The sequence below is a fragment of the Falco biarmicus genome, chromosome 3 (assembly GCF_023638135.1).
Source record: "Falco biarmicus isolate bFalBia1 chromosome 3, bFalBia1.pri, whole genome shotgun sequence".
NCBI classification, from domain to species: Eukaryota; Metazoa; Chordata; class Aves; order Falconiformes; family Falconidae; genus Falco; species Falco biarmicus.
The window spans coordinates 14,861,009-14,886,375 of NC_079290.1; the positions used below are offsets into that span (position 1 = coordinate 14,861,009).

General features: G+C 40.8%; 1 protein-coding gene across 8 annotated transcripts; it reads left to right on the plus strand.

Annotated features, from left to right (window-relative positions):
- The first annotated feature begins 582 nt into the window (after nucleotides 1-582).
- Nucleotides 583-25,161, plus strand: OC90 (otoconin 90). Of its 8 annotated transcripts, none has more exons than XM_056333506.1 (16): nucleotides 583-802; nucleotides 1,934-2,029; nucleotides 5,767-5,832; nucleotides 6,024-6,083; nucleotides 6,357-6,531; nucleotides 10,431-10,546; nucleotides 12,214-12,342; nucleotides 13,841-13,882; nucleotides 14,751-14,807; nucleotides 17,042-17,092; nucleotides 17,367-17,471; nucleotides 19,355-19,504; nucleotides 19,856-19,954; nucleotides 21,515-21,689; nucleotides 22,829-22,935; nucleotides 23,421-25,159. In XM_056333506.1, the coding sequence occupies exons 2-16, from the start codon at nucleotides 1,984-1,986 to the stop codon at nucleotides 23,729-23,731; spliced, it is 1,689 nt and encodes a 562-aa protein (XP_056189481.1). In that variant the 5' UTR covers nucleotides 583-802; nucleotides 1,934-1,983; the 3' UTR covers nucleotides 23,732-25,159. The 8 variants fall into 8 exon arrangements, with proteins under 8 accessions (XP_056189481.1, XP_056189480.1, XP_056189482.1 ...); XM_056333505.1 differs by lacking the exon at nucleotides 583-802 and adding an exon at nucleotides 811-883 and having other exon boundaries at nucleotides 23,421-25,158; XM_056333507.1 differs by lacking the exon at nucleotides 583-802 and adding an exon at nucleotides 811-883 and having other exon boundaries at nucleotides 17,415-17,471; nucleotides 23,421-25,148.
- The last annotated feature ends 206 nt before the right edge of the window (nucleotides 25,162-25,367 follow it).

Below are 25,367 nucleotides of genomic sequence, written 5' to 3' on the forward strand. Positions count from 1 at the left end.
CTGGTGTACACCGCTAGTCACTGGCCTCCAATTAGGCTTTGTACCATGACCACCACCCTCTGGGCCCTGTCACTCAGCCACTTTTCAACCCTCCTCACTGGGCTCATCCAGCCCATTTACCAACAGCTTCTTTATGAGGATCTTATGGGAGACAGCATCAAGGGCCTTTCTGAAGACCGTGCAGCTCCCAGGGCCTTGGAGGAGGCAAGCCTTTTGTTCACATACTTTTACAATTCCCAACTTGTCAGATTTCTCACTCCTCCGTGTTAAAACTCAGTGGACAGTTTGCCTTTTGTTGATGGCATCTCTGAAGGGTAGCTGTGTCTGCCCCTGGCAGAAGTGATGGGGAGAAGCCTTCCCAAAGCTCAGTGACTCAGCCTTGCCCTGGATTTCAGTCAGCTTGGATCAGAGCCGCCATGGATAGATGAGAGCAGGATACTCAACCCTGAGGAATGCCAGTGTTCAAAGCTGTATACATTTTCACTCATCATTCATCACTGAACACTACCTCTTGCTAAGCTATTAAAGCCATATTCACATGCCCCAGAGATTTTGTGAGTGATTAATAACAATGAGATGGTTGTTGTTTAATTACAGCCAAGAGTATTAGGGGAAGTTACTATATGGTGAATGCACCTGCAGAACAGACTTCTCAGTATAGATCCTTTACATGGCTGGAGCTATATTACTAAGATACACTGTGGGCATAATAACTCTCAGGAATCTCATGGAAGAATTAATTAATAAATGTTGAAGTGGGATTGATAAAGGAAGTGATCACATGGGTGAGGTCTATATCCAGGTGGGTATAAATCGCTTAGTACTGACTTTGTTGAAGTCCATTTGTCCTCCATCCAACTGCTTTCGAGTAATATTCCTCAAGGTAAGCCTTTCTAGATGTACTCTGTAAAACGGGCATCAGGAAGAAGACAATGCAGAATCAGCTATTTGGGACTGGGGAGTTGTAGACTGAAGTTTAGGTAAGAGATTTGTGATAGACTATAAATATTTAGAGCTGTTAGATTTATAACCTCACTTCCTGGTGAAATATTAACAAGATCTATTAGTAGAAATGAGTGCAATATTTGACCTTAGGGGAGCAGATAATCGCAGTAGTAGATGATGCAGTAGATACGTATTTGAAAACTGATGAATAAATGTTCATTTATTTGGCTGTAAAAAATTCCCTGCCTGACTTACTTAGAAAATCATTCTTAATTTAGGGTAATCAATGACTGTAGTTCAAAACCAGTCTATTGTCTCATTTAATGCATGCTAGTGTAAGGCTTTTTGCTTCAGAATTCTGTGCACACGTTTCTGTAAGGACAAGCACACCCAGAACCTGAAGATCATCAAACAACATAGTGTAAATATATGATACATTAGATCAGTCTCAACACAGATTAAATGGTCAACTACAAAATGGGAGATATCTTTGTGATGTGAAGCAAATTATATAATGGACTGCAGATTAACTGGGTTCAATAGAAGTAATCCCAGAATGTCTTTTCATTTACAGAGTGTTTCACAATATCTGCATTTAAACATAATGTGAAGAATTGTTTAAACATCCTGTTAAATCAAGTAAGATGTGAAAATTGTTTGCAAAAGAAAAGAAACTTCAAGTACACCATTTTATTGCAAAATGGACTTTCCCTGTCTATGGTATTTCGGCAGAGCCTGTTGACTCACCTAAAGCAATACCAAAACAATTATTTGTCAGGTTTATAGAGAACATCATTGGTAAAATCTGAAGGATTAATAAGGTTCATCATTGCTTTAATATGTGCATTTAGTATGATAAGGGTAAAAACTGAATTGCATCAAGGAGAAATATGGCCAGGCTACAAAAGGGTGATTTTCTAAGCTGATGTCTCCCCATTCCCAGATTCAAGAGATAACATTCTGCCTAATATTTCACTTAATTCACCAGGCATACCGGTCTGCTGTGTGACTTTTTCTTTTCTCTGGATTAAATAAAAAATGATTCTATTCCTGCTGGTGTCTATGTCGATGGTGTTACACAGTGGTAAGTGGCAATATATTTTTATGATTATTTGACATTTATACCTAAATAATACTTTAAGTATGTGCATTTGGAAACAATCATTTAGAAGCGTGCTTTCTGTCCCCTCAAACCTAGTTATTCAATGCCCAAATGGATTTACATAAGTTTATCTGTGGAGTACTTATATTTTTATCAGGACTTGTAGTGAAACAAGAAACATTTAGTGGGCTTAAAAATATTACCAAAAAATTGTGACTTCCCTTCTGCCAGCATTTGGTCATTATTTAAGTCCTTTGGACTCTAAAATAGTTACAAGTTACATGGAAAGAGATTCTACTCGTTAAATAGAAGTGTATTGTCTAAATTTTCCAAGCCGTTCAGTGCATCCTGAAACATAACTCATGTTCAGCTAATGCTCCTCCTTCAAATTTTACTAATAGTCTTGGAGTTATTTTCATATAACTCCTTAGATACTATTATAGCGAGCGAATGAGCTTCCAGCGACAGGCATAGGCAAACATTCCAAATTTCTTCAGTCCTTGCACCATGTAAGAATGTCATTAAGAGTAGCAGTGTGCAGGTAAAGACGCCTGAAAGTCTAACACCGTTTCTGGTCCCTCCATGGGGTTATTTCCCAAGGAAAAAGGAAGCTGAGCATCTTGGCATAGACAAAACTCTGCGCTGACCTACTTCAACTTCACCAGTTGCCTCTCTTCTAAGGTGGCGTGTGCATTAGAAGTTGGTACAGCAGCAGGTCTAACACAAAACACATGGGCTAAAATACATTGATGAAGCTGAACCTGAAGACTCCTACTATACGAATAGAAATTAGCAAGAACATAAGCACTTCCCACTGCAGTGACAGAGAATACCAAAATAACTACACTGTTTATTTAAAAAAAATAAAGGGGTATTTAGTCCCCAGGTGTAAAGAGGATTGTATATATTGATAATATCTGGTGCACTCAGAAGTATCTGCACACTCAGAAATTTTTCTGACATAACATTTGAAGGATATTTCCTCTCAAACCTCCAAAGCCTGTGCCACAGTTTCATATGCTTTTCCCCCAGCTATGCACAATCTGAGCACAAAGATTTAAAATGTTACCATTTTTAGGCTTGGAGAGAATTATTGATTAATATTTTTGTGGGATCTATTCTGCTGATCTCTGCTTTGGCTGAAGCAAATATCCATGCATGAACTAGCATCTCTGTGAGGAGCTAATGTGATTTACCTTGAATAAATCAAATAGGTAGGGTTTGCTGCACCCTGGATTTTCGCTGCACAATCAAGGTTTCCACTCCCTGAAGACTGTAACTGTGTTCATGCCCTATGTTATGGCATTTTAATTAGCCGCAGTTGCCAAAAAAAAAAAACCCACAAAAAACAAACAACAAAACCAAAATAACTGGAGGTGCACTGATGGTTTTTTAATGGGCTTTTTTGAAATAACACTTCAGAAAAGTGTTGTCGGAGTGGCAGCATCACAGACACAGTCCAGAAACATTTTTACATGTATCTGAATGTTGAAAGACATTCTGCGGATAAGGCATACTACTGGAAAGCCCAAGAGCAGATGTATCACACAAGTCTCCTCAGGACATATGCCAAGTCATTTAGCAGGTTTCAGAGAAAGGCGAGAGAAGCTGACCTCCCCAGGGGCTTCTGAGGTTTGAAGGACTGATTTTTGTAGTGCAATTTTCACTGGCTCTACAGGGAATGATGTAGGACCAATAGCCCCAAAAGACATGGTAGCAAAAGAACAGAGAATAATTCATCCAGAAAGCATTGTCTCTTTGTTCCTGCCCCCCAATTTAAACAAAATTAAGTGATCTTGTTAGCAAACAGTGGTTCATTGATCTTGACTCAGTGACAATTAGAAATACAGTTCTTTGTAATGAAAGGATTGTAAGAGCCAAAGGTTTACCAAGCTGCTGACCCTGTGGGAGAGATTTTTCTCCATGGGAGCTTCAAACATTTATGTATTAATTGGGTGTGTGCAAATTAAATTTTCTGAGAAGAACTAAGAGCAACTGAAGGATGCTGGAGCAATCACAACTTCCAGCAGTTCTGTAACGTGGCTTCATCAGTATGCTCCTCAGTGTCATTTCAACTCAATGGGATTTTCATGTTTTCCAAAATTTTGCTGAAAAGTCTAAATGATCAAGGGCTATTCATCAACAGACACTGTGTTTGAGCCATGGTGTTATGCAGCCTGTCAAAATCTGGCTCTAGATGCACTTGATGATAGAACATGCCTTGGGGGAGAGATGTTTGTCATTGCAGAGCAGATATAGGTGTTAAGCCAGAAAATAAGGGGCAGTTTTTCTTTAGCAAGGATGTGATTGAATGCATAGCATGCAGTGCTGTTAATTTTGCAAGGTACACCATGATTTTGCTTGAATCTTAATTCCTCGTGACCATCAAGCTTTCAACAGACTTGTTTCAGTTCTGTGAAAAGGCCAGCATTTATTGGGAGACCTTTTCTGGTTTGTGGAAAACAGTCAGTTCCCTTCAGACCTTGCTGCGATGAAGGACACTTCTGACTGATTGCTGTTCATCTGAAAGATTTTTGTTGTAAGCAAGACTTTCAGGGAAAGAATAACTTCAGAGGAAGCACCTCTCCTTGCCTCCTTCAATCTCATATCCATATTCTGCCCCTAAAGTTGAGAAATTAATTGCTGGAGGCTTATGACTGTTACCATGATCATCTTGTTCACTACAGAAAAGTTGTAGACATCCTGAGAAGGCACTTATTTACAATCTAAAAAAGTTCTATTCTTTCCTAACCCTTTGCTAAACAGAGAGTTAAGCCTTGTATCAAAAGAACCCACTACTCTGCTTTACTCTCTTACACCTACATTTATTGCAGGAAAATGCAACAGAATAGCAAGATAATTGTCAACTCTTTCCCACAATCTTTCAGATTCAGATTCTGAATTCTTTTCAGATTCAGAGAAAATGGACAGCTTTCCTAATGCCAGTTATTCTGAGTTATTTCTAGATGCTTGAGCTCATAAATGCCCTTGACTTATGACCTTTAAAAAAAAAAAGAAAAAGAGAAAGATGAAATATAAATAAATCCAAATTTCTAAAATCTCTTTTAAAATCATGCAGAAGATAAGAACAAGGAGAAATATAAATGGGAAGGGAGAAAATAAGTATTAGGTTTCACCCTAATTCAGGTAATGGCAAACAGTAAAAAGATAAATGTCTAGAAAATATACAACAGCATCCTCACAAGGAAAAGTAGATAATTAAGTTAAGGAAGAAATAGTGATAGGAAGAGAGGCAATAAGGCAACAGGCAATAAGGAATCAGAAAACTCAAACCTCTTGACTTCAAATAACCTGCTTCAAATAAGAGCACAGGGTTACAGAGTAGAAACGTTCTGGACAATGAAAGTATCGGGCAACTAAAACAATTTTATAGAATTCTACTGATACATCCCAGTAAGTGCTACTGTTCAGAAGAGCACAGGAGTACAAGGGTTAGCACATCCTCACTAGCAATACCTCGGTTTAACAGAGGACTGATTTTTAAGCTGAAGTCAATGTGACTTACCAGTACGCTTCTGGGTTTTTCTGTGTGCGGATGGAGTATTTCATGGCTTTAATAAGTCAGCTTGCTCGTGTAGGGTGGTATTCAAAATGCCTGCAGAGTACATGTCACAATGAAGTATATGTTGTTGGTTCGTTGCTTTTATTTATTTATCTGTTTAAACATCTTTTCTCCTCAAATTTGTTTGCTGAGGTAGGTGGGCAAGAATTGGAGCCACCAGCGTTCCTGCCAGAGCTTCTTAACGCACCTGAAAGAATTTCGAGTAAGAATGGTTTAAGCTTTACTTTCCACAGTATTGCATGGCAGTGGGGAATCACTTGTACTCCAGAAGCATTGCAGGGAAGTGTGCTGTTAGCAAATAGCTAGTAACTCTTATCTCAGGGGCAGTCTGGGGTCAGTTCTTGTCGTGTATTTTTTTTAAAAGAAATGTGGTTTGTTTATTTTTTTATTTAGACAATGCCACATTCTTCAATGGAGTCTTTCAAAATGTGGGAAGTGTTGCATTGTTTTTTGGTAAGTATGTGTTCCAGCTGCACGTGAGCACCAAACAGAAATCCCATGGAGTTTCCTTTTATATACACGGAAAACAAACAGGGATTTTTGAGGCTGTAGATTTCCCCAGAGAATATTATCATACTAAATACTGCTGAGTGTCAAGGATTGCTCAGCATCCCTGTGTTATTGCCTTGTTCAGGCTCTGTGTTGACGTCAGTGTCACCCATGTGTGACCCACTCCTGGCTCACCCCTATTTACCGTGAATTTTTTAATGGCTGTTCTCTTTCCAGACTGCCTGGGTTCTCACTTCACGTGGTTACAGTCCATCTTCACTAACTTCCCTGCCCTGCTCAACTTTGTGAACAAAATGAAGTGTGTTACTGGCTTTTGTCCCAGGGATTTTGAAGACTATGGTTGCTCTTGCCGGTTTGAGATGGAAGGGCTCCCTGTGGATGAAGTTGACGAGTAAGTCTTATCCAGATGTCCCTGACTGTCAGTGCCCTCGTGCTCTGATACCTGAAGCATAACACTTGCCTAAACGATTTAACAACAATTGTAAAAAATCAGATTTATTCAGAGGGTAAGTCCCACACCGTCCTGCCCTATTGAATCTAGTGATCCCTCACTTGCAACCTCAATAGCTGATATGACCTACAAAAGATAACTTCAGCCCTGCCCTGTGTTATTCCTACCTGCTGGTGAGCACTATCTTTTTGCTGGGCCAACACCCCATACCAGTTGCCTTACAGCATGGCTTGGAAACAGATGAAGTCGAGGTGGTTATAATCTACAGCATGTAATGATCCACGTGCTTCTTTTTTTTCTCCTAGTTCAGACTGTCTCTTTATTTTCCCACACTTTGATGCAGAGAAATATTCCCAGCCTACAGATAAAAGCAGAGTACCCCACACCTGCATGTAATTCCACCAGTGCAAGCCTGGTGGTGCAGCTGGTTTAAACTGGTTGCAAAGAGTGGCCACTAATGCAACAGAGTAAATAAACACTATATCCATGTCCTTGACATACATTTACCCAGGGGCCTCTAAATTCGGAACAGACCTTTGTGAACAAAATGTAATTTTGTTGTACTGGGGAATTGTGTCTTGCACTTAAATCGGTTCCTAAAACTGGAGGACCTTTTAATAAGGTGGCTGGGAGAGCAGTTTAGTGGGTTTACAGTCTTATCAAAGTGGTGGTATTGGAACCTGTGTAATACACCAGCAATGTAAGCTCATAGTGGATTATAATGAAAGCGTTGGCATATGAGGGAGGTTAAGCATCAATATAATCAGGTTACAGCGAAGTATGACTTCAAGTGGCAGTTAGGAGGTTCAGTAGATTACCTGTGTACACGTTGAGGTTGTAAGACACTGGAGCATCCAGGCACAGAGATCACTGTAGCTCAATGGCTTCTCCTAGTACCATGCACCAGGAGCAAAACCATCCAAACTCCATTCTGTGCTTTGGAGTGATACTGCCCCAGACCCTGACTAGGCTAGTGAGAAAAAAAGTAACCTCAGACCAGGACAATCAAATGGTTGTTCACTTATGCCAGCAGGAGATGTGAAAAGAAATTCAAAGAGAATCAAGATCCATCATGTCTAAACAGAAAAAAAAAAAAGTTTTTCCAGCAATGTATCAATTCCCTGAGTGAAGACAGCAATGGCTCAAAAAGGGCTAATGCCTATAGCTAAATGGAAATTAATCCATCCACTTTGCAGCATGGGTTGGGAAAATGAAGATCTAACCCTGCTACCGGAAAAAAAGCCATGAGACTTCTTATGAAAGGTTTTCTGAACAATCCTGGTGACGTGCTAAAACGAGAGCTCAAGTCAGTTCAATGGATTGATACCCAAAAAGCTGAGCACCTGGGCTTTTGCTTCACTCAGCTTCATTTTAATGCAGAGCAGCATAAATACAGAAACAGCAGAAGGGTCTATCAGCAGTTTTTTTCCTGAGAAACGTCCACAGAATCAGTTTGTGTTTACAAATTGGTTAGCAGCCCTGCGGTGATATTTCCTTAGCAGCATGGCAACCTCACTGCAGTTTGGAGTAAATGGAGACTGATTATTGTTTTGCCACTGACACAGATATGCCCTTGGTTCAAGAAAGTCCCCAAACAGGTGGCTGCTACGTGTCTTTCTCAGACACAGTTCCCACAGCATTGCAATTGTTTTGTGAACTTTATTTCTTAGAAATTAGTTTTTCAAACCTTGGATTTTGTCACTGCCATGTCTCTTCCATTAAAAAAAAGGGCTGAGCATCACACTGTAGGTTTTTAAGGCACTGGAAAATGTTTGTGCCCATAAGCCCGACCTTTTCCCACAGTAGCTAAGTGTCATATTTACATTAGGAGCCTAGTCTACCTCCATAGTCCATGGGGAAAGAGAAGCATGCCCAGAGAACAATCTATGCCTTACAATCCCTGCTCACGCAGGGAAGGCAAATAAATTTTCAGGTTAACTGTTGCAGTAAGTGTTGATGCAATTGTGATGCTCTAAACAAAGAAGAACTGCAGGGAGTTTGTATCAGACCAATTGTGCAGTTAGAGGAGCTTTCAGGTGCTGACACCTCACTAGACCTCAGGCAGAGACAGGAATGGGTCTTGACATGTTTCATCAGCTGTGTGTTTAAAACCCTGTTCCTGATGCAGATTACAAACTTAAGCCTCGCCTCTGAAACAAGGCGCAGTAGCATCTGTGGTGGGGAGGAACCTTCAGGGCCTCTCTGCTGAATGCCATGCACGCTCGCTTGTGTTCAATGCACTCCTGCAGTCTCCTAGACCAGGTCACAGCAGGGAGAAAAGCCGCTAACAAGCAGCAGAGACACTGGCGTGCAGGAAATTGGACTCTGAAACTTCATTGGCTGGGATGACGCTATTCATGAGCTCTGATCCGCTGCTGGCAACCTGAGCAAACCTCATCGCTGATGCCTTTCACCAAAGTCAAAAGTCTGATCATGGTTAGGACTTGGATTGCTTCCCTGGTTGTGAGGACAAATTCAAAGGTGTAATAATTACTTATTAATATAGTAAGTGATTAAATATTAAATGCTTCCTAAATATAGGAAGTGAGAAAAGTGAATGTGTAGCCTAGAAGGGAGCCTGCAAGGGGCAGGTGTTTGCTCCCTGCTCTGATCAGCGCAGGAGTGCTTCTGTCTGCCGGTGGGTTCCGAGCATATGCAGGGCCATGGGTGGTGTGTGATAACACATTCACCGCGTCTTTAACAAAATGCCACATGCACTTAACTAAAGTTAACTCCTTACATCGTCATCTTCCTGGCAGCAGGTGCTGGCTTTGAGCGTTAACATTGTCTTTGCATTCAGCAAGGTCAAGACCAATGGCAATTCAATAACAGACCCATGTTCTGAGTCCATTTCTTTGAAATGAGGATATTTCAGTCTAAATCTAACAGCAAGTGCCTGCTTAAGCTATATAACAATTTTATATGAGGTAAATGATGATTGAGTATTTTACCGGCGTTTCATTTATAGCTGATGTCAGTGCACAGAGATGCTCCTATAATACAGAAGCAGATGACTTGTCTGTTCAAGAAGAGCTGAAGAGAAGAGAATATTGATGAAGAGCTTATTGTTTCAGTTGACTTTCCATTGCTATTCACAGCTAAAGTGGTCATGCAGGCATTGGAGGTTTGCATGACAGCTGGGGTGTAGGAAAACGCAAGGCTTCTAACAGACTTTGTTGTGTGGTGGTAGGAGAAAAATGCTTTACCCCAGTGAGAGAAAAATAGTTTGTACCCCCTTCCCATGGCTAAATGGTGCATTTTTATTCTGATTGTTGCATAGAAGAGAAAGTACAAGAAACAGAGGGTAACTCTGCCTGTATTTATATGGTCTCAGTGAGACACAGGGATTCACAAGGCATTGCAGAGACATTAACCCTCCATGACTGCCAGGTTCTGTGTAGTTCCCCAAATCTGCAGTGAGAAAGCTGGTGGCAGGACTAGATCTGAGGCCTCTAGAGCAGAGCTGAGGGGGACTTTTTGGCAGCAAGCTGACAGTGCTGTGGGTGGATATTTGGGCAGTGGTAGTGGATTTCTCATTTAAACTGCCTGTAGAGTCCTTGTTAGAACTCAGGTACCACCGCAGGACAGACATGGATGTGCAGTCTCCCACAGCACGCAGACCTGCTCCCACCACCAAGTTTTGCATCCAGCTGTACTTATCCCACTAGACTGACTCAGGGAAAAGCAGTATTCAGCCTTTTTTGTGTCAAGGGACCTCAATGAGGACCCCTTTTTCTCCTTTGGCATCTTTGGCATTCTTGTGTAAGAGCAAGTTGAAAGCATTGCAGCCTGATCTTGAACTGAAACTGAATTGGTGAACTCTGTGTTATTTCATTAAGATGCTGCTTCCAGCACCGCAAATGCTATGAGGAAGCAATGGAGATGGAGTGCACATGGGACCCATCAAAGATTTCTACAGATGCTGTCAGTTGCTCTACTGAAAACCTGACCTGTGGTAAGACTAACCTATCACAAGAGCTTAATATTGGAGCCTCACCATGACTAAGAAGTTCATTCTGGTCTATCTACCAAAAGCCATATGTAAATTAAGCAGAAACTATCTCCATCTATGGATTTTTAAGGGATTAAGTGTTCTGCTTAGGGGTGAATGGAAATAGGAATATGTAGAGGAATGAAGCTGGGTTAATTAGCATTGATAATATACAACTGTGGGCTGGCCTCAGGGGCGGTGGGTTGGCCGATATAGATAAGGTGCAGCTGTGGCTGGTTAAGTGAAGGGGTTGAGAGCCGAGGAAGAGAGAGCAGCCGAGGAAGAGAGAGCAGCCGAGGAAGAGAACACACACCCCCTGGGTGAGGTAAGACAAGGAGAAAGTGGTGGAGGCACTCTATGAGGAGTGTGCTGGTATGAGATGGTAAAAAGACCTTGTTGCAGCTTGATAGTTTGGAGGGTGCTGTGACAAGAATACACAGAGGCATCAACACTCAACTAGGCAGGAAAACTGAATTCAAATAATTAGAAACTCACCAGGGCTCCTGTAACAGGCAGCCTCTTGCTGAGGTTTCACTGACTGCAGGACCATGAAGCATCACTTGAGGTGTCTCTACACATCAGAAATGCAGCAGATGCTGGGGACACACTGTGAAAAGTTCCCTTCTGAAGCTCGAAGGCCTGATTTTTGTATACTTTGAGGGATCAAATTCTTTGTTCACAGTGTTGTGTACACTCCTCAGCTACAACCAAAGAGGGCAGGGGCCATGCTGTTGTAATAGGAGCTACTCCAGGCAATACTGGTACAGTCCTGGCAAGTGTGGAGTGGGGCTTTTTGATGCCTAATCATTTTTAATAGAATTTTTCTGCAAGTATTGGCTTTCAGACTGTATGATAGAACATGATTATGGGATACTAGCAAAGAGGAGCAGAATCCCAAAACTAATACCTTTTCAGTTTGACTCAGATTGTTGCTTAAACAATTTCCCTTTCTTGTTTCAAATTAAAAACATTTTTGCTATTTAGGCCAATGTATAAAGATCCAAGAGCATTAAACGTGAATAGTACTTTTTTAGCTCTTTCTATAATCAGATAACATTTTGTTCAAAGCAAAGAAAGGGGGGGGCAGGGGGAGAATAGTCCCCATTAAAAATACAAAACATGAGTATGACAGCTATGGAAAGTCAATGCTTTTTGAAACTCTGGAAGGTAGAAGCTTTTGAAATGGTAAGATGGTATTTCCTGGGAAACTGTTTCATATCCTTTATAAGAAGGAAATCACAGCTTGCATGAAAGGCTTGGGTAGTGGACTGTGATTTCATGAGGTTTGGAGTTTTTTAGACATGTTTTAATGAAGTCTGTGAAATGTCAAAGCTGGTACCAGCTAGATTAAGTTTTCCATGGAAAAACTAGAGGTAGCCAAGTACTGCTCTGTAGTCCTCGATACTCTGTAGAAAAAACAACACAAGCAAGAAGTCTATCACCAGCCATGCCAGGTTGGCGTTTCAGAAACTGGATTGGACTATGAAACTTGACTGTGTTTAACATGAAGCAGCACAGTATCAATAGGTTTGCACTGATGATTATAGACACAGTTCTTGCAGAGATGAAGAAGCAGGACACAGAAAAGATTTTTCAGTAGTACCTTGTTTGGATTTTTGTTTTCTTTCCAGAGTCTGGGGATCCCTGTGAACAGTTTCTCTGCAACTGTGACAAAGATGCCATTGAATGCTTTGTGAATGCGCATATTAACTCTTCCTTGAATGGGCTGGACGTCTCTTTCTGTCCGTCTCTGGTTACAGGTAATAATAAGGATCACATTGACTGCCTCCTCCTGCCAGTTTTTCCACTGGCATCAAATTAGACCCAACAAGAATGAAGCAGCAGCTGGGTGCTTTCCTGCAATAAATCTGGCAGTCTGTCCTGTTCTCAGTTTCATGTGTCCTTTCCATTTACAGCTACTCAAGTGAATACCAAGCGAGAAGAAGAAGGTAGACTAATTGCTGTCCTGGAGCAAGTCCAGGAGAGGTTACTGAGCTGGTGAGGGGGCTGGAGCACATGATGAAAGAGGAGGTGGCTCAGGGGAGATGTTTTTCCTGTCCTCGCTACCTAGTGGGGTTTGTAGAGAAGATGGAGCCAGACTCTTCCTGGAGGTGCACAGGCTGCAACAGGGAAATTCCTGTTAGATATGAATTAAAAAAAAAAATAATAATTGCGGGAAGCTGCTGCCAACCTTGTGAGGCTTCTGCCAACCTGACTGAATGGGTGATCCTTGGGAGGATTAGTGACCCCACGGAGGTCACTAGCAGCAATGTCAAACTGCCAAAATATTGCTAGCTCAAATCCTCACTTCAATCATGCAAACACTAACTGGAAAAGCAAAAATAGACCTACTCCGCTCTGTTACTCGGTTTCCATCTTGGAAGGAGAAATCCTCTCTGAAGCTGAAGGGGGTATTTATCTCCATTGTCATACACTGATCTCTGCTCTGTAGCTGAAATTACAGCCTTGCAAGGCTGAATACCTGTCCTGTGGGAACAGGGCTGGATTAAAAACTTAATTCATATGGATTGCAATCAGAGCATGGCAGCGGGAGGACCTTTGAACTCCCAAGCTGAGACACGTGAAAAAGCAATGCTAGTTTTTCTAATCCTTTGGCTTGTATTCACACATCCCAGTGCTAAGGACAGATATACACATCTATACCATGTGCCGGATGCATGCATCCCCTTGTGAACAGGTCAAGGGAGAAGAAAATGCCAGGGAAAGTTTGCACCAAAGCCAGAAAATTGTTTAATGTAAGCCAGTAATCTCTAACTGGGATCAGATGGCTCTAATATAAAGTATGGCAGTTCCAACGCATCACAAAGAAAGGGGAAATTGTTAGGTGCTAACAGGAAAATCATGCAGGTTTTACCACTGCTGATAAAGGTAGATTCAATTTTAGCTCGCTGAATACCTCTGCTAATTTTAGGCTCCTGATTGTATTAATGGGAAAAAAAATCCTTTGAATGAAACATTTTTATCTAGTGTTCACTCATGTTATTATCTTCCTGTGTAGCTGTTCTGTCCAGCTGAGACTTTGAAAAAGAAATAATAACTCTGACAAATTTCTAGGAAAAAGATTTTGGTAGATTCTTTATTACAGAGAAAAGATTGAATGAAATTGAGATGTATTTCCCTAAATCTTTGCTTTAATAGGAATAAATTCAATGAACTCCTGATTTTTACTATTCAGATTAAAGAGTGACAAACCCCTTTCCTGCCCTTCAGTCTATGAGAGAGCTTTCTTTTTTTCAGAAACAACCAGCAAGAGAGAGCTGACGACACTTCATATGGAGGGTATGTCCTTATCTCTGTAATTCTTTGACTGGAGTGTATTAAATTGAGACCAGTTTATACACAGAAAAATAACCTGAGTATTTCAGAAGCTATGAATTCCTTTCTGAGAAGCAAAGATGTTTTAGCAAGATGTCAAAATATTAAAGGAAGAGAAAAAAAGCCTAATAAATCAAAGCACCATTTTTGTGACAAGCAGTTACTCGGGTGCATGGGAAAATTTCAGCCAAATAACTCCTCTGTCTGAGAAGGAATTCAGAAGAGAACATTGAATCTCATTTAGAAATACTATAAAGAGAAACACACTAAAAGCAAATTAAAAATATTTTCAGATGGATCCTTTTCTATTTGCATGCACATTTAAGGCCGTGCTTCAACAAGATTCCTAGCCAAGTACCTGGATTTAAACATCTAAGTTTTTTGCTAAAATTTTAATTCTTATATTGATCCTTTCACTATAGGCCATGCATTTAAGTACCTGCTGAAATGGGGATTTAAAGAATGCTGATTGCTAGCCAATTTCTCTTGTTTAGGTTGAAACTCTTTGTGATAGAGACTGAGGGATTTTTGGTTTATTGTACTGTATGTTGCTGAGCAGAATTTAGTATCAGTAGTGAATAAATATACTAAGGCTTTATAGGCTTTTATACCTTTTGCATATTAAGGCTTTAATACTGCTGCCGTAATTATCAATAATTAGGTTTGCTCTTTCTGTATTTATGTCATGTAATAACAGCATAAAAAGCACAATAATAATCCTATTTAGAAGTAAGTTCCATTCTCATGACTCTGGTCATGTTACACCAAGATCCAGTCTAATGAGCATTCTAAGCCATAACTCTCTGCAGTAGGAATGTTTGTATTTTTGCAGAGTTCCTTCATCATGGGACTGACGAAACACAAGCTGCAACTGCATCCGTGGAAGAAGGTTTGCAAGTTACAGTGCAAGAAGCACTGGTTTCAGTTCCCAAAAGCTGAAAGAGTAAAATAGAAGAACAAGCTGCTTGCTTTCCTTCTGCCCTTCTAAAAGGGCTGATACAAAAGTAGATAGAATGGTTTGGTGATGAAATTCAAGACTGAATGAGAAGGTGCAATTTTTCAATTTGTGCATGTAATGTGCTTAACCAGTAAGTTTCCCAAGGGCTGAGAAAGAGCACTCTACAACAAAACCCAGGCCTTTTTTCCCCTGGGAACACAGGTTGCAGCAGGTGAGCTGTTTGGCAGAGGTGTCCTGTGTGGGTGCCAGCCACTGGGCCCATAGCCAATTGCATAGTTCTTGTCTTTAAAGAGATGTTTAATTATACAAGATCAAGCAGTAGCATAAGGAAAGATTGAGCACGGTTTATTGCAAAAAAAGCCAGCAGTGTGGTGGTTTATTCACTTGCGAAGCAGAGGTCCAGGTTGAAGTCCCTCTCATTCTGGTGCCTCTTCAGTGAGTTCCTAAACCATGAGACCAAGTGGTTCTTCTGACAAGCTTCATTTTTGTCCTGCTACAATCAATGGTTATCTTGTTCAGGAAGAATGCTTGTAAAATCACATCGCTGTGGGATAAGAAAACTATTCTCTTCCTACATGCGTGGTGGGCACAAGACATGAGGCCATGGACAAAAGTCATCCAAGGCCCTGGGTGGCTCTGGGAGGGCACACATAGTAAGTGAAGGCCAAGTCATACAGTAGTGAAATAGAGAAGGGGACCAGTCTTGGACCACCCGTTGTCCAATGCAGCCAATGCACCCTTGTAATGTGGCCCCATGACAAGCAAAGCCATTGTGTCACGTACGGAGACCCCATGTCTGCCAAGCACACAAGCAATGTGCATGGGATGATGGGATGGGTGCAACCAAGCCACCACCCAACTCGGAGAAACATGGGAGTCATTTTGTGGGAGTGGAGAGAGGTAGAAAGTTGCACTTTTTGAGACATCAAGAACCTGGTTTCAAGCTGTAGTGTCCTCCTCTGTGTTTCTCAAATTGAGCCATTGCCGTAAGTGGGAATCTGGAATAATGAAAAATCATATGGATGTTTTTCTTTCTTTTTTTTTTTTTTTTAGGAAACAAAGATTCAGACTTTAACAGTTTTTTGAAAAAAATTTAAAAATGTGCTATGGGCACAAGGGTACCTACCTGAAAAGGCTTTATGCCAAGTTAAGTGCTGGCTGTTTCTTCATACCTCTCCTGTATTACTAAGGAGGTCTTTTACCAGCTGTTTCTTGTTCTTGCCTAACAACAGCTCCAATATTCGTTCATGTTTTTCTGGCTGCTTCTGGGAGGCTTGGTAACACTAAACTGAGAATGCCTGAAGGAGTGAGTGCACCTGTACTTGCACATCTGTAGCATCTTCTGCTTCCTGAAAAAACGATTACTTGTGCATGGTTCATCATAAGTCTCAAAATATTGCCAAGGGATAAAAATCTGTATTAGAAATTTTAGAAAGCTGACAACATACCACAGATAACACAGCTAGTCAGACTTTGAAGGAGACATTTGGAGAAACCCTTACCATTTAACTAGTTGTTTCCCCATTTTAGCCCAAAGGAGCTTCGCCATTGACAGCTGTGGAAACTGCATTAAACCAAAGCTAAGTGCTACTCAGAAGCTCATTCAAAGGCAAAGACATTCTTCTTCACATCACAAGATCCTAACAACACCCAAAAAGATGCAGAGACAATTTTTTTCATAATTTGATGGCTGTTTATAATTTACAAAAATGTAGCTGACAAATGAATATCATTTTGTCATGCAAAGAAGTATGTTAGAGGTTAGGGAAGTATTTGGCCTTGTAGCTGCTCATCCATACTTGACTTCCAATGCAAGCACAAGGTGTTCAGGAGAAATGTGGCACCCTTCCGTGGGCAATAGTGGGATTCTGGACCTAATCCTCTTCAGTGTATTTGTCTGTCAGATGGATTTAATATTGAGTTTGCCACTTCAGTCACAATTATGCTGCTGCTTTGTTAGCGTAAAGCGCATTATTTGAACACAGCAATGAGAATATCAGGATCACTTTGTCTACAACAATCAGTGAACTGCTGAGAAAAAAAATATACATTAAATGCCTGGGTCTTCCTGCTTTGCTGAAAAAGTTCTTCTCAGCAGCTTAACTTTTCATAAGAGTCTGTGCTGGCAACTTAATTTCCGAGTTTCTATTTTCTGTCTTCATCAGTGATTTCTTTTGAGCCCAGTGAGATGGTCCTGGGGGCTTCCAAAGCCAGAGGTAAGAGACTGATCATATTTTTGTTGATGAATCAGGCACTCTCAACTCCAGATGAAAACTGATTTTGGTTTATGAAGTACTGTGGTGTCACAGCCAAAAATTTGCAGCACAGGATTTCTGGAGATTAATTCTAGTTCTTCTGACTGACCTGCACATCCTTCAGCAAACTGCTCCATTTCTCCCAGTTACCCTCCTTATAAAACAAGTCAAATCATGATATTTATTTAAGCCTTGTGATGTCTTCAGTTAAAGTCACTCCAGAAATGCCTTGCAGAAATACAGCTGGTAGGTCACTACCATGATGCCTCTGGTTTTTGTACAGTTACCACAAGGGACCGCAGAGGTACAGCTCCTGCTCCCTCCGTCCTCTTGATAAAAGGTCAGTGACTCTCAGCTTTCCTTTTGTGTTGACACAGCAATACTTCATCTAAAAGCATCACAGTTAAAATTCCATGCGTGGTGACAACAGGGCTGCCAGAGAATCAAATTTAGATCAGGTCAGAGAGCAGATACACAACCAAGAAAACCAGACTGAGAAGGATTAGCTGTTCACGGCCTCCAGCCACTCATTTGCACTCCGCATCCAGGTATTTGTGAAAATATCTTCATGTAAGGTTTTCTGATATAATAGTTGGTCCTTTAAATTACATTCATAGCCTTTGCTGCCAGAAGGCTTCACTTTGATTTTGCTGCCTCCTTTATTGTATAGAATTTCACAGAATTCTTTCCCACTCTAAAACCTATTCCAGCTTTTGCACTTGTTAGTGCTTTGAGCACAGCCATACCAGTAGCTACAGCTAGAAGTGGAGCACCTTGGTAGACCTGGAAGTTTTCAGCAGCCTCTTTTACGTAGAAAGAATTGTTCAGGTAGACTGAAATACACCAGAAAAAACATCAAGGAACGCTGAATATGGAGAGTAGAAAGCAGTCATTTTTTGACTCTGATCACACTGTCTGAACAGTATCCCTGTCTCCAGCCCTAACACAGATGTTTGGCACTGCTGTACCAAGCATTGGTCAAAATTACCAAGTTTTTTGTTCTCCTCTGTTAAGCTGAATGGATCAGAAAATCTGTGTGTTGTGTTGCAGATCTGCATGGCTCCAGGAAGATTATTTGTAATATCTGTTCTCAGCTAAGCGCAGAATTTCCCAAACTCCAGTTTTATTTTCTACAGCTAGCAGGAATCACTTTCATTTCAACACATCGCTGTCAAGCAAAGTGGCATAAAATGCGCACCTTGCTGAGCTATTAAAACTAGCGTGTTGCTATTGATCCCTTTCTGCAGCCTTTCATGGGCTTCATTGCATTCTTAGCAGTACTTCCATTTTTTAGTCTATTCTCTTATCCTATGGCAGGTTATTTTCAAGACATACTAAAGCCAGAACATCAGAGGGACAAATTTAATGAATTGGGAGTTTAATCCATCTAATAGATTCAGACAAGGAACTCAAAAGGAAAGGCTTTGAACATGTGGAAACACGTGCTCCCTAGTATTTTCAAAATTTTTTGTTTGTGAAATGCCACGTTCTTCATATTGACATTTAGGAAAAAAATGAAACCATTTGATTTCCATTTGATGTGTTTTCTTTTACAAGTTAGCTTATATAAAAAAAGGCTAAAAAAGAAGGATGATGTTAAGTAATGCCCTAATTAAACAAAACGTTCCTGCTCAACAATAAAGCTTCAGATAATCTAAAAACAAATACCCACTTAATTTTTGGGATAAAGAGTCTCCTTAAAGTTATGCTTCTATTCAACCTCAACTTATTTTCCCCTTGATATTTCCTTGTGGTTACAAGATAGTAAATCCTTCAGCTGCCCAGCTCTGCATCCGTCAAATCATTTTCTGCCTTCACCAATGCTGCTCTCAGTTTTGGTACTCTCATGTGAACTGACACCTTTTTTAAGCCCTTTACTCACAAAATGACATCTCATAACATCTCACCTGTGCTTCATCTCTCAGTGTGGCCATATTATTTTCAGCAACTGGCACAGCTCTTTACCTCAGTATGCAACATATAAAATTGAAAAAAATAATCAGCAGTTAAACTGGTCCTATTTAACCAGTGTCTTTTCATCTGAAAGGCAAGAGATGTGAATACTCTTTGCTTTTCCAGTTCTCATCTTGAATGTTTTTTCTCTATGACCATCAATTCACACAAGTTCTGCCTGAGGATATTGCTCTGACCAGCTATCTAAAATGAAAATCTTGCTGTTTATTTGTCATGTCTTCTTCTGCTTTCCTCTTCCTGCTTATTCAGAAGAGGATGGATTTATGGAAGCTGTGGTCCCAGCGGAAGAGATAACCACCTCCCCAGCCTCATTCTCAGGAGATATTAACTCAATGCAAGTCAAAATTGTCCCCACCGAGAAGATTCCTGCAGGCACATCTGCAGGGACAAAAGAAAAAGGCAAGTAAAGACTGAATCTAATTTACAGCAATCCCCTACTCCTGTTCACAGCTATCTGAGAACTCAGCATTTCTCATAGATATGCAGAATAACAATATTTTCTCCCTAAATCTGGATAGATTACATAGAATATAGGGTGCACAACGCTGAGTGCACTGGAAATGGCAGTCCACTGTCAAACACTGACCAGGAAAGCTTAACCATTAATGAACAGTCTGCCAACTATGAATTAAACAAATGTTAGAAGACTGCCAATTGATTATGGTTCAGAACATGCACTTTTGGGCACGTTAGTGAAATGAGAGTTTATTCTACCTTTGCAAGTCTAATCTATGCATATGTCCTCTCCAGAGACAAGCCCTGCCATGGCTGGCCAGAGCACAGCTTCTTCTGGAATAGCTCCAGAACTGGTACTGTCTGACAGGGGACCTGATGAACCTGCAGGAAAAGGTAAATGAAGTATTTTTTTCACAGTTACATCTCACGGAATGTTCAGCTACCTATGTATTAAAATGTAGGTGTATATTAAATATAGAGATTATAGTTATTCTAAACGAGTTAGACAAGCCCATGTGTATTGGTATTTATAATAACAGCAGGAGATGCAGTCACCTGCAAAAGCTTCCAACAGTTCAATACCTTCCACCAATGTGCTATCATTAACACTTACAGAAACTATTTATGATTAGCTTGTACATAAATTTTTCATTCAGTGCAGGGTCTAAAATGAGCTCAGTGAATGTTTCCCCTTGCTTTTGTTTTTAGGCAGCAATTTAATCATGTATTTGAGTTAACTTTATTTTACAAGCAGCAGAAGCAGTAACAGGAACTTCCCCTGCTCCTCACAGACCTCTTGCCAAATTCTTGCTGGAGTTGGCTTTTTTCTCACCATTTCTGATTTTGTTCCAACTCCTGCTCAGAGTTCACAGGGATCCCAAGACATTTCAGACCTGTCACTGCTGTAAATCCACACTCATGGACTGTCCTATCCATCTTGTTAGGCTTCCCAATGGAGAGAAGCAATCCCAGAACTGGAAAAGAGCAGACATGAAGAATCAACCCAGCCTTTCATCAAACTGGAAAATCTCATCGTAAAATACCAGCTTTTGGAAAGCGCCTATCAGTGCATGAACCTGGGGTTCGTTCTTAGTGAACTGAGTAGGCAAAGATCCAAGCAGGCACATGGGCAGAATTTCCTACTCAGGGAAGTAATCCAGGGTTGTCCTTGGAAGAAACAGGGAGAGTCAGTCTAGGGATGCAAAAAAGAAGATGGATTACTTATGGGGGCAAGGAGGATGCACAGGGAACAGCAGCCCTCCTTCTCTCTCCTACTATCCAATCATTAGCCCCTTCAGGTCCTTTCCTTGGTAAAGTCCCAAAAGATGACTCCCTGACTTCTTTTTTTCTTAATATGGAACACAGTTTGCTCTCAAGGAAGCCACAGAGGCATTAGGGTTGGGACAAGGAGATGTCAAAACCTCGTTAAGCACAGCAACCATCACAACAGATCACTCCTGCATTTGGGCTGGGGGCATCACAGCTCAAATTGAACTATATTTCAATTTTTTAAAAAAATAAGTTTATTGTTTCCTCCAGCACTACAAAGTCATAGCCCAGCTATCACTATGCAAGCACAAGAAGTTAGGAGTCTATTTTCTGAATTCTCCAGGACAGAAGCTACTGAATAGTGAGCTAGGTTTGAATATTTTAGAAGGAAAATGTAACTATGAAGGATTAGAAAGGATTGCAAAGTACTCTCATTGCAATCCAATTTGGCTTGTAATTTATATCTTCATAGGGATCTCTCTCCCCTTTAAATATTTTCCCCCTTCTGCTGTCTTTCTCAGTAGCATTCTAAGAGCCACAGTTCATGGACTGGAACAATAATTTACAAATAGTAAAATGTTGTCTTTAAAAGTTTCTGATAGCTCTGAAAATAATTCTATCATCACAAGAGAGCTCCCAAACAGTGGAAACATGATGTGTCAAATAACATTTTTTGCTTTATAGTATGTGAGCGATTAACCTTTCTGCAAGAGAGAGGAAATGGCAGAGTGAAGAGGGAGCTGCCCCAGCTAGGAGAAATGCTGTTCTGTTTGACTGAGCGATGCCCAGAGGAATTTGAGTCTTATGGTTGCTACTGTGGCCAAGAAGGAAGAGGTTATCCTGCTGATGCACTGGACAGGTGGGGGCTCTTCTATGATCTGTCATTAACTGTGGGTATTATTGGGGTGCCTGTGGAGCAACAAGGATCAGAATACTTTTTGTTGGGCCTTATGTAGCTACGTACCAGTAGGCAGACTGCATTCGGGGGGTGTGGGGGGTGTGTGGGGGAAATCTCCACTTACATACTTGAAATACTCCATTGTCACCAAGACACATTCTGTTATTGCATCAATGATATGGAGAGGACTTACTAACTCAAAATAAGAAATGAGAATGATGGGAGGTAGGTAGAGCGGAAGGAAGAGTATGTCAAAAGACATGAGGATATAAGGGTTGCCGTGAAACTTGGCTAAGAGGTGGTTTGGAAAGTGATTTATGAAGCAAGAGTTAACACACACCCGTGCCGCACTGTCCTTTAGAACAAAGTAGGGCTGGAGTGAAGCATGGCCCAAGCTGCAGCCAAGAGCCCTGCCATGGCTGAGTGTCACAGCATGGCATGGGTGACAAAGAGGAAGAATTCTGGAGTAATGCAGAGAATTCAACCAAAGCAAAGAAATCTCCTCTGAGAGCATCATATTTACAATGAAAAATCTCTCCCTGTGTGGAAGTTCATAGTAGTTGGGGCCACATCAGGTCTAAGGACAGCACTGACATACAGCACACACCATTTTCCTACACTTGCACACAAGTAAGACTGCTTGAGTATGACAGACTAGATGAAGGCTAGTCAAGGCTCAGGCTCTCACACAATTTTCACATTTTCAGCCAACAATATTTAAACACTTGAAGACGCTTCTCACAGCAGATTAGGTCACAGTCACAATTGTAATTATATGTCTTCAGATGAAAAAAAAAACAAACAACAAACCCAAACCCTAAAAACCTACAGTGTTGTTAAGGGTGGGAGACCAAAAGAATTAGGAAGGAGGCAGTGAAAGTAGGAACAGGTATAGGAGGAAAGTAGGAATGATTTGGGTTGGTTTTCTTCTTCTTTATGAAAAAGATTTTTCCATGATAGGAAAACTAAAAAAAAAAAGTTTAGGAAAACTAAAATTTCTCAGTTTTAATGGGCATTGAAAATAGAGATAAAATAATTGCAAGTACTCTGTGATGCAGGAAGAGTAAGTAATTTTCATTTACATCTGGTATTTATTTTAGCTGCTGCTTCTCTCATCACTGTTGTATGGAACAAATTAAGAAGCTTGGATGTCATGCAGAAAGCAGTTCAAGATCTGAAGTTGTATGCTTTGATCATAAGCCAAAATGTAAGTTTGTATTAGAGGAAATTTTTCGTGTCCTGGCGACAGCGTATCAAAGCATTACAGACTGAATGCCACCATGCCTGTGAGCTTCTAGAGCCGAGTATAGACCATAGAAAGAAAAATCTGGCTTACAAAATGTTAGCTATGTTTACTATAAACCCAAGCTTTTTTCCTAGTTGAGATAAAGGTTATTATACCATGTGACCAGGTCAGGCTAGAGAAAACTACATTCATACATTTTATGCTTGGAGACAGAAGTCAGCTGTCGGTGTCTTTACATTCACAAATTCAACTAAAGCCAGTCAGACTGTCAGCTGCCCAGCCCCTTGGCAGCAGGCTTCTATTTAGATGACTAAAGGTGAATTTGGAGACTAAAATTCAAGGCAGATTTGAAAATTTTATTTTCAAAAGCTCATCTCTCCATGGCAAATCATACGTTGACTAATTGCAACTGCTTTCACACATTAATTCTAAAACTTCTTTTTAAGGTATTGGTTGGAGCATGTGTGAGAAACTACTATGTGCTTGCGCTAAGACAGCAGCTGAGTGCATGGCTTCTGCCTTCTTCAATGAAAGCCTTAAGTTTCCACACAGGCAAGAATGCCAAGAAGAGAAAGTCTTATGTCACAGTGACCCTTATGAAAGACCTTCAACAGGCACAGAAATAGGCACCGGGATTTCCAGCTCCGAGGAGAGCAGCGAGGAGGAAGGTCCACTGTGGACTGTATTAAGAAGAGCAAAGAGAGACACACACGGTCCCATTGGAAACTCCAGAACCGCGCAGCATGAAGGCAGATAACCAACCACCGCCAGGCGCTTGAGAAACGGCACAGAGACTCTCCCAGCCAGCCCTTGCCTACCTTACTCTTTCTTAGCACTCTACAGGCTGCCTTATGCTTGCCAGCGCACAAACGACATAATCCTAGACTAGGTATTACATGTTAGGCTGTGTAACTCCTTACCGTAGTGAAGCTGGCACTATAGACCATCTATTTAGGTCAGATATTACCTTAAATACTTATTTGACGGTATTCTGTATTATTTCATTCCATTTCTATGTAAAAACTGTTCTGATCAAAGACTGATTTTTGCTAACTGTAGTCAGTTCAGGCTGAATCTTGCTGATGATGGCTAAGTATTTCAGGTTTTTAATTAAACCAATCTGCAACTGCTCCAACTCAGTTTGCAGACATTCTTCCTTTACTGAGCTTAGCAGGAAACACCCAGAAGAAAAGCTAAGGTAATTACATGAAAATGAGTTCCTTCTTCCCTTCCTATCCAATTTTCAGCCTGCAGTTTCTGCTGCTCAGTCAGATCATGACAGCAGAAGGCATGGTCCTTGCCCCAAAGCTGTGTACTACGCACGGTTACCTCCAGTTCTGAGAGATTTCAAGATGTTAAAGGGAATAAATGTAAAAGTTTTGCTTCCTGGGCTCAATTAAAACTAATGTGTTCCAAAGCATGTAATGTAAAGCTGGAGTAATGCTTTTTGCCTTTTACTGAGCCCAGATTTGTTTGCTCCCCCTTCCCCCATCCCACCCCAAATTCACCACCCATAAGATTTACCAGTTATCAGACAACACAGTTTAAAAGGGTATGTACATCTTTCTTCATGGTAAGGTGCTAATTTAGACTACGGTTTGATCATAAAATATTGGACAAGTAATAAAATTACTAGAACTTGGCTACTAATAACAAAGCTAAACAACAGCAATCCCAGCTTGGGTCAAAATCACTAGCAACCTTGTTACTTTGATATGAAGGATGCACTAAAAGATACAATCTTTGTAGGTCTTTCTCATTAGATTTCAGTTGTAAAGCACACAACAGCGCAAATATACAGCTTAAACACAGGTGGTGACCTGCCCAAAATGACATATAATGTCTTATTCAATGGGATTACTGATATTTCCATATTTTCTCTGGGCACGTATCTGCAAAATCAAAACTACTAATAAGATACTTCCTCTGTAAGCGCATTAACTGTAAAAGTGAAGGTTTGAATTCTTTACCAGAAGCAATCATATAATTTTAACTTGGTTGGCCATTCATGCGTTGACCTGCCATAATTGACTTCGTGTTGTGTTTGCACCACTTGTGACGTCTTCTAAAAAAGTTAGATCAGTGATTCCCACTCTTTTATTCAGTTCCTTTGTCTTATACTCTTCAGCTGCATCCTTGATGCAGTTGTGCTGTATCTCACTAGGAAGCAGCAACAGCACCTCACTCTCACCAGCAGCTTCCCCAGTGCTGAACACCGAGAGAAACACAAGCCCCACAACTCCCTCACCACCACCACCACCACCACCTTCAGGTTCAGAGTTTGGGTTCAGTTCTGCATTATGTCCCAGCGTAACTTCCCAGGCATCTCAGAAATGAGAACCAGAAATCAAGACAAGATAGTTTTCCTTCCCACTTGAGGTGTCTTCAGATGT

Bases quoted from the DNA above. Each gene is read 5' to 3' on its own strand.
- OC90 (XM_056333506.1), top strand. From the start codon at position 1,984: ATGATTCTATTCCTGCTGGTGTCTATGTCGATGGTGTTACACAGTG. The intron at 13,883-14,750 runs GTATGTCCTTAT...GTATTTTTGCAG, and splicing joins GACGACACTTCATATGGAGG to AGTTCCTTCATCATGGGACT. The intron at 22,936-23,420 runs GTAAGTTTGTAT...CTTCTTTTTAAG, and splicing joins CTTTGATCATAAGCCAAAAT to GTATTGGTTGGAGCATGTGT.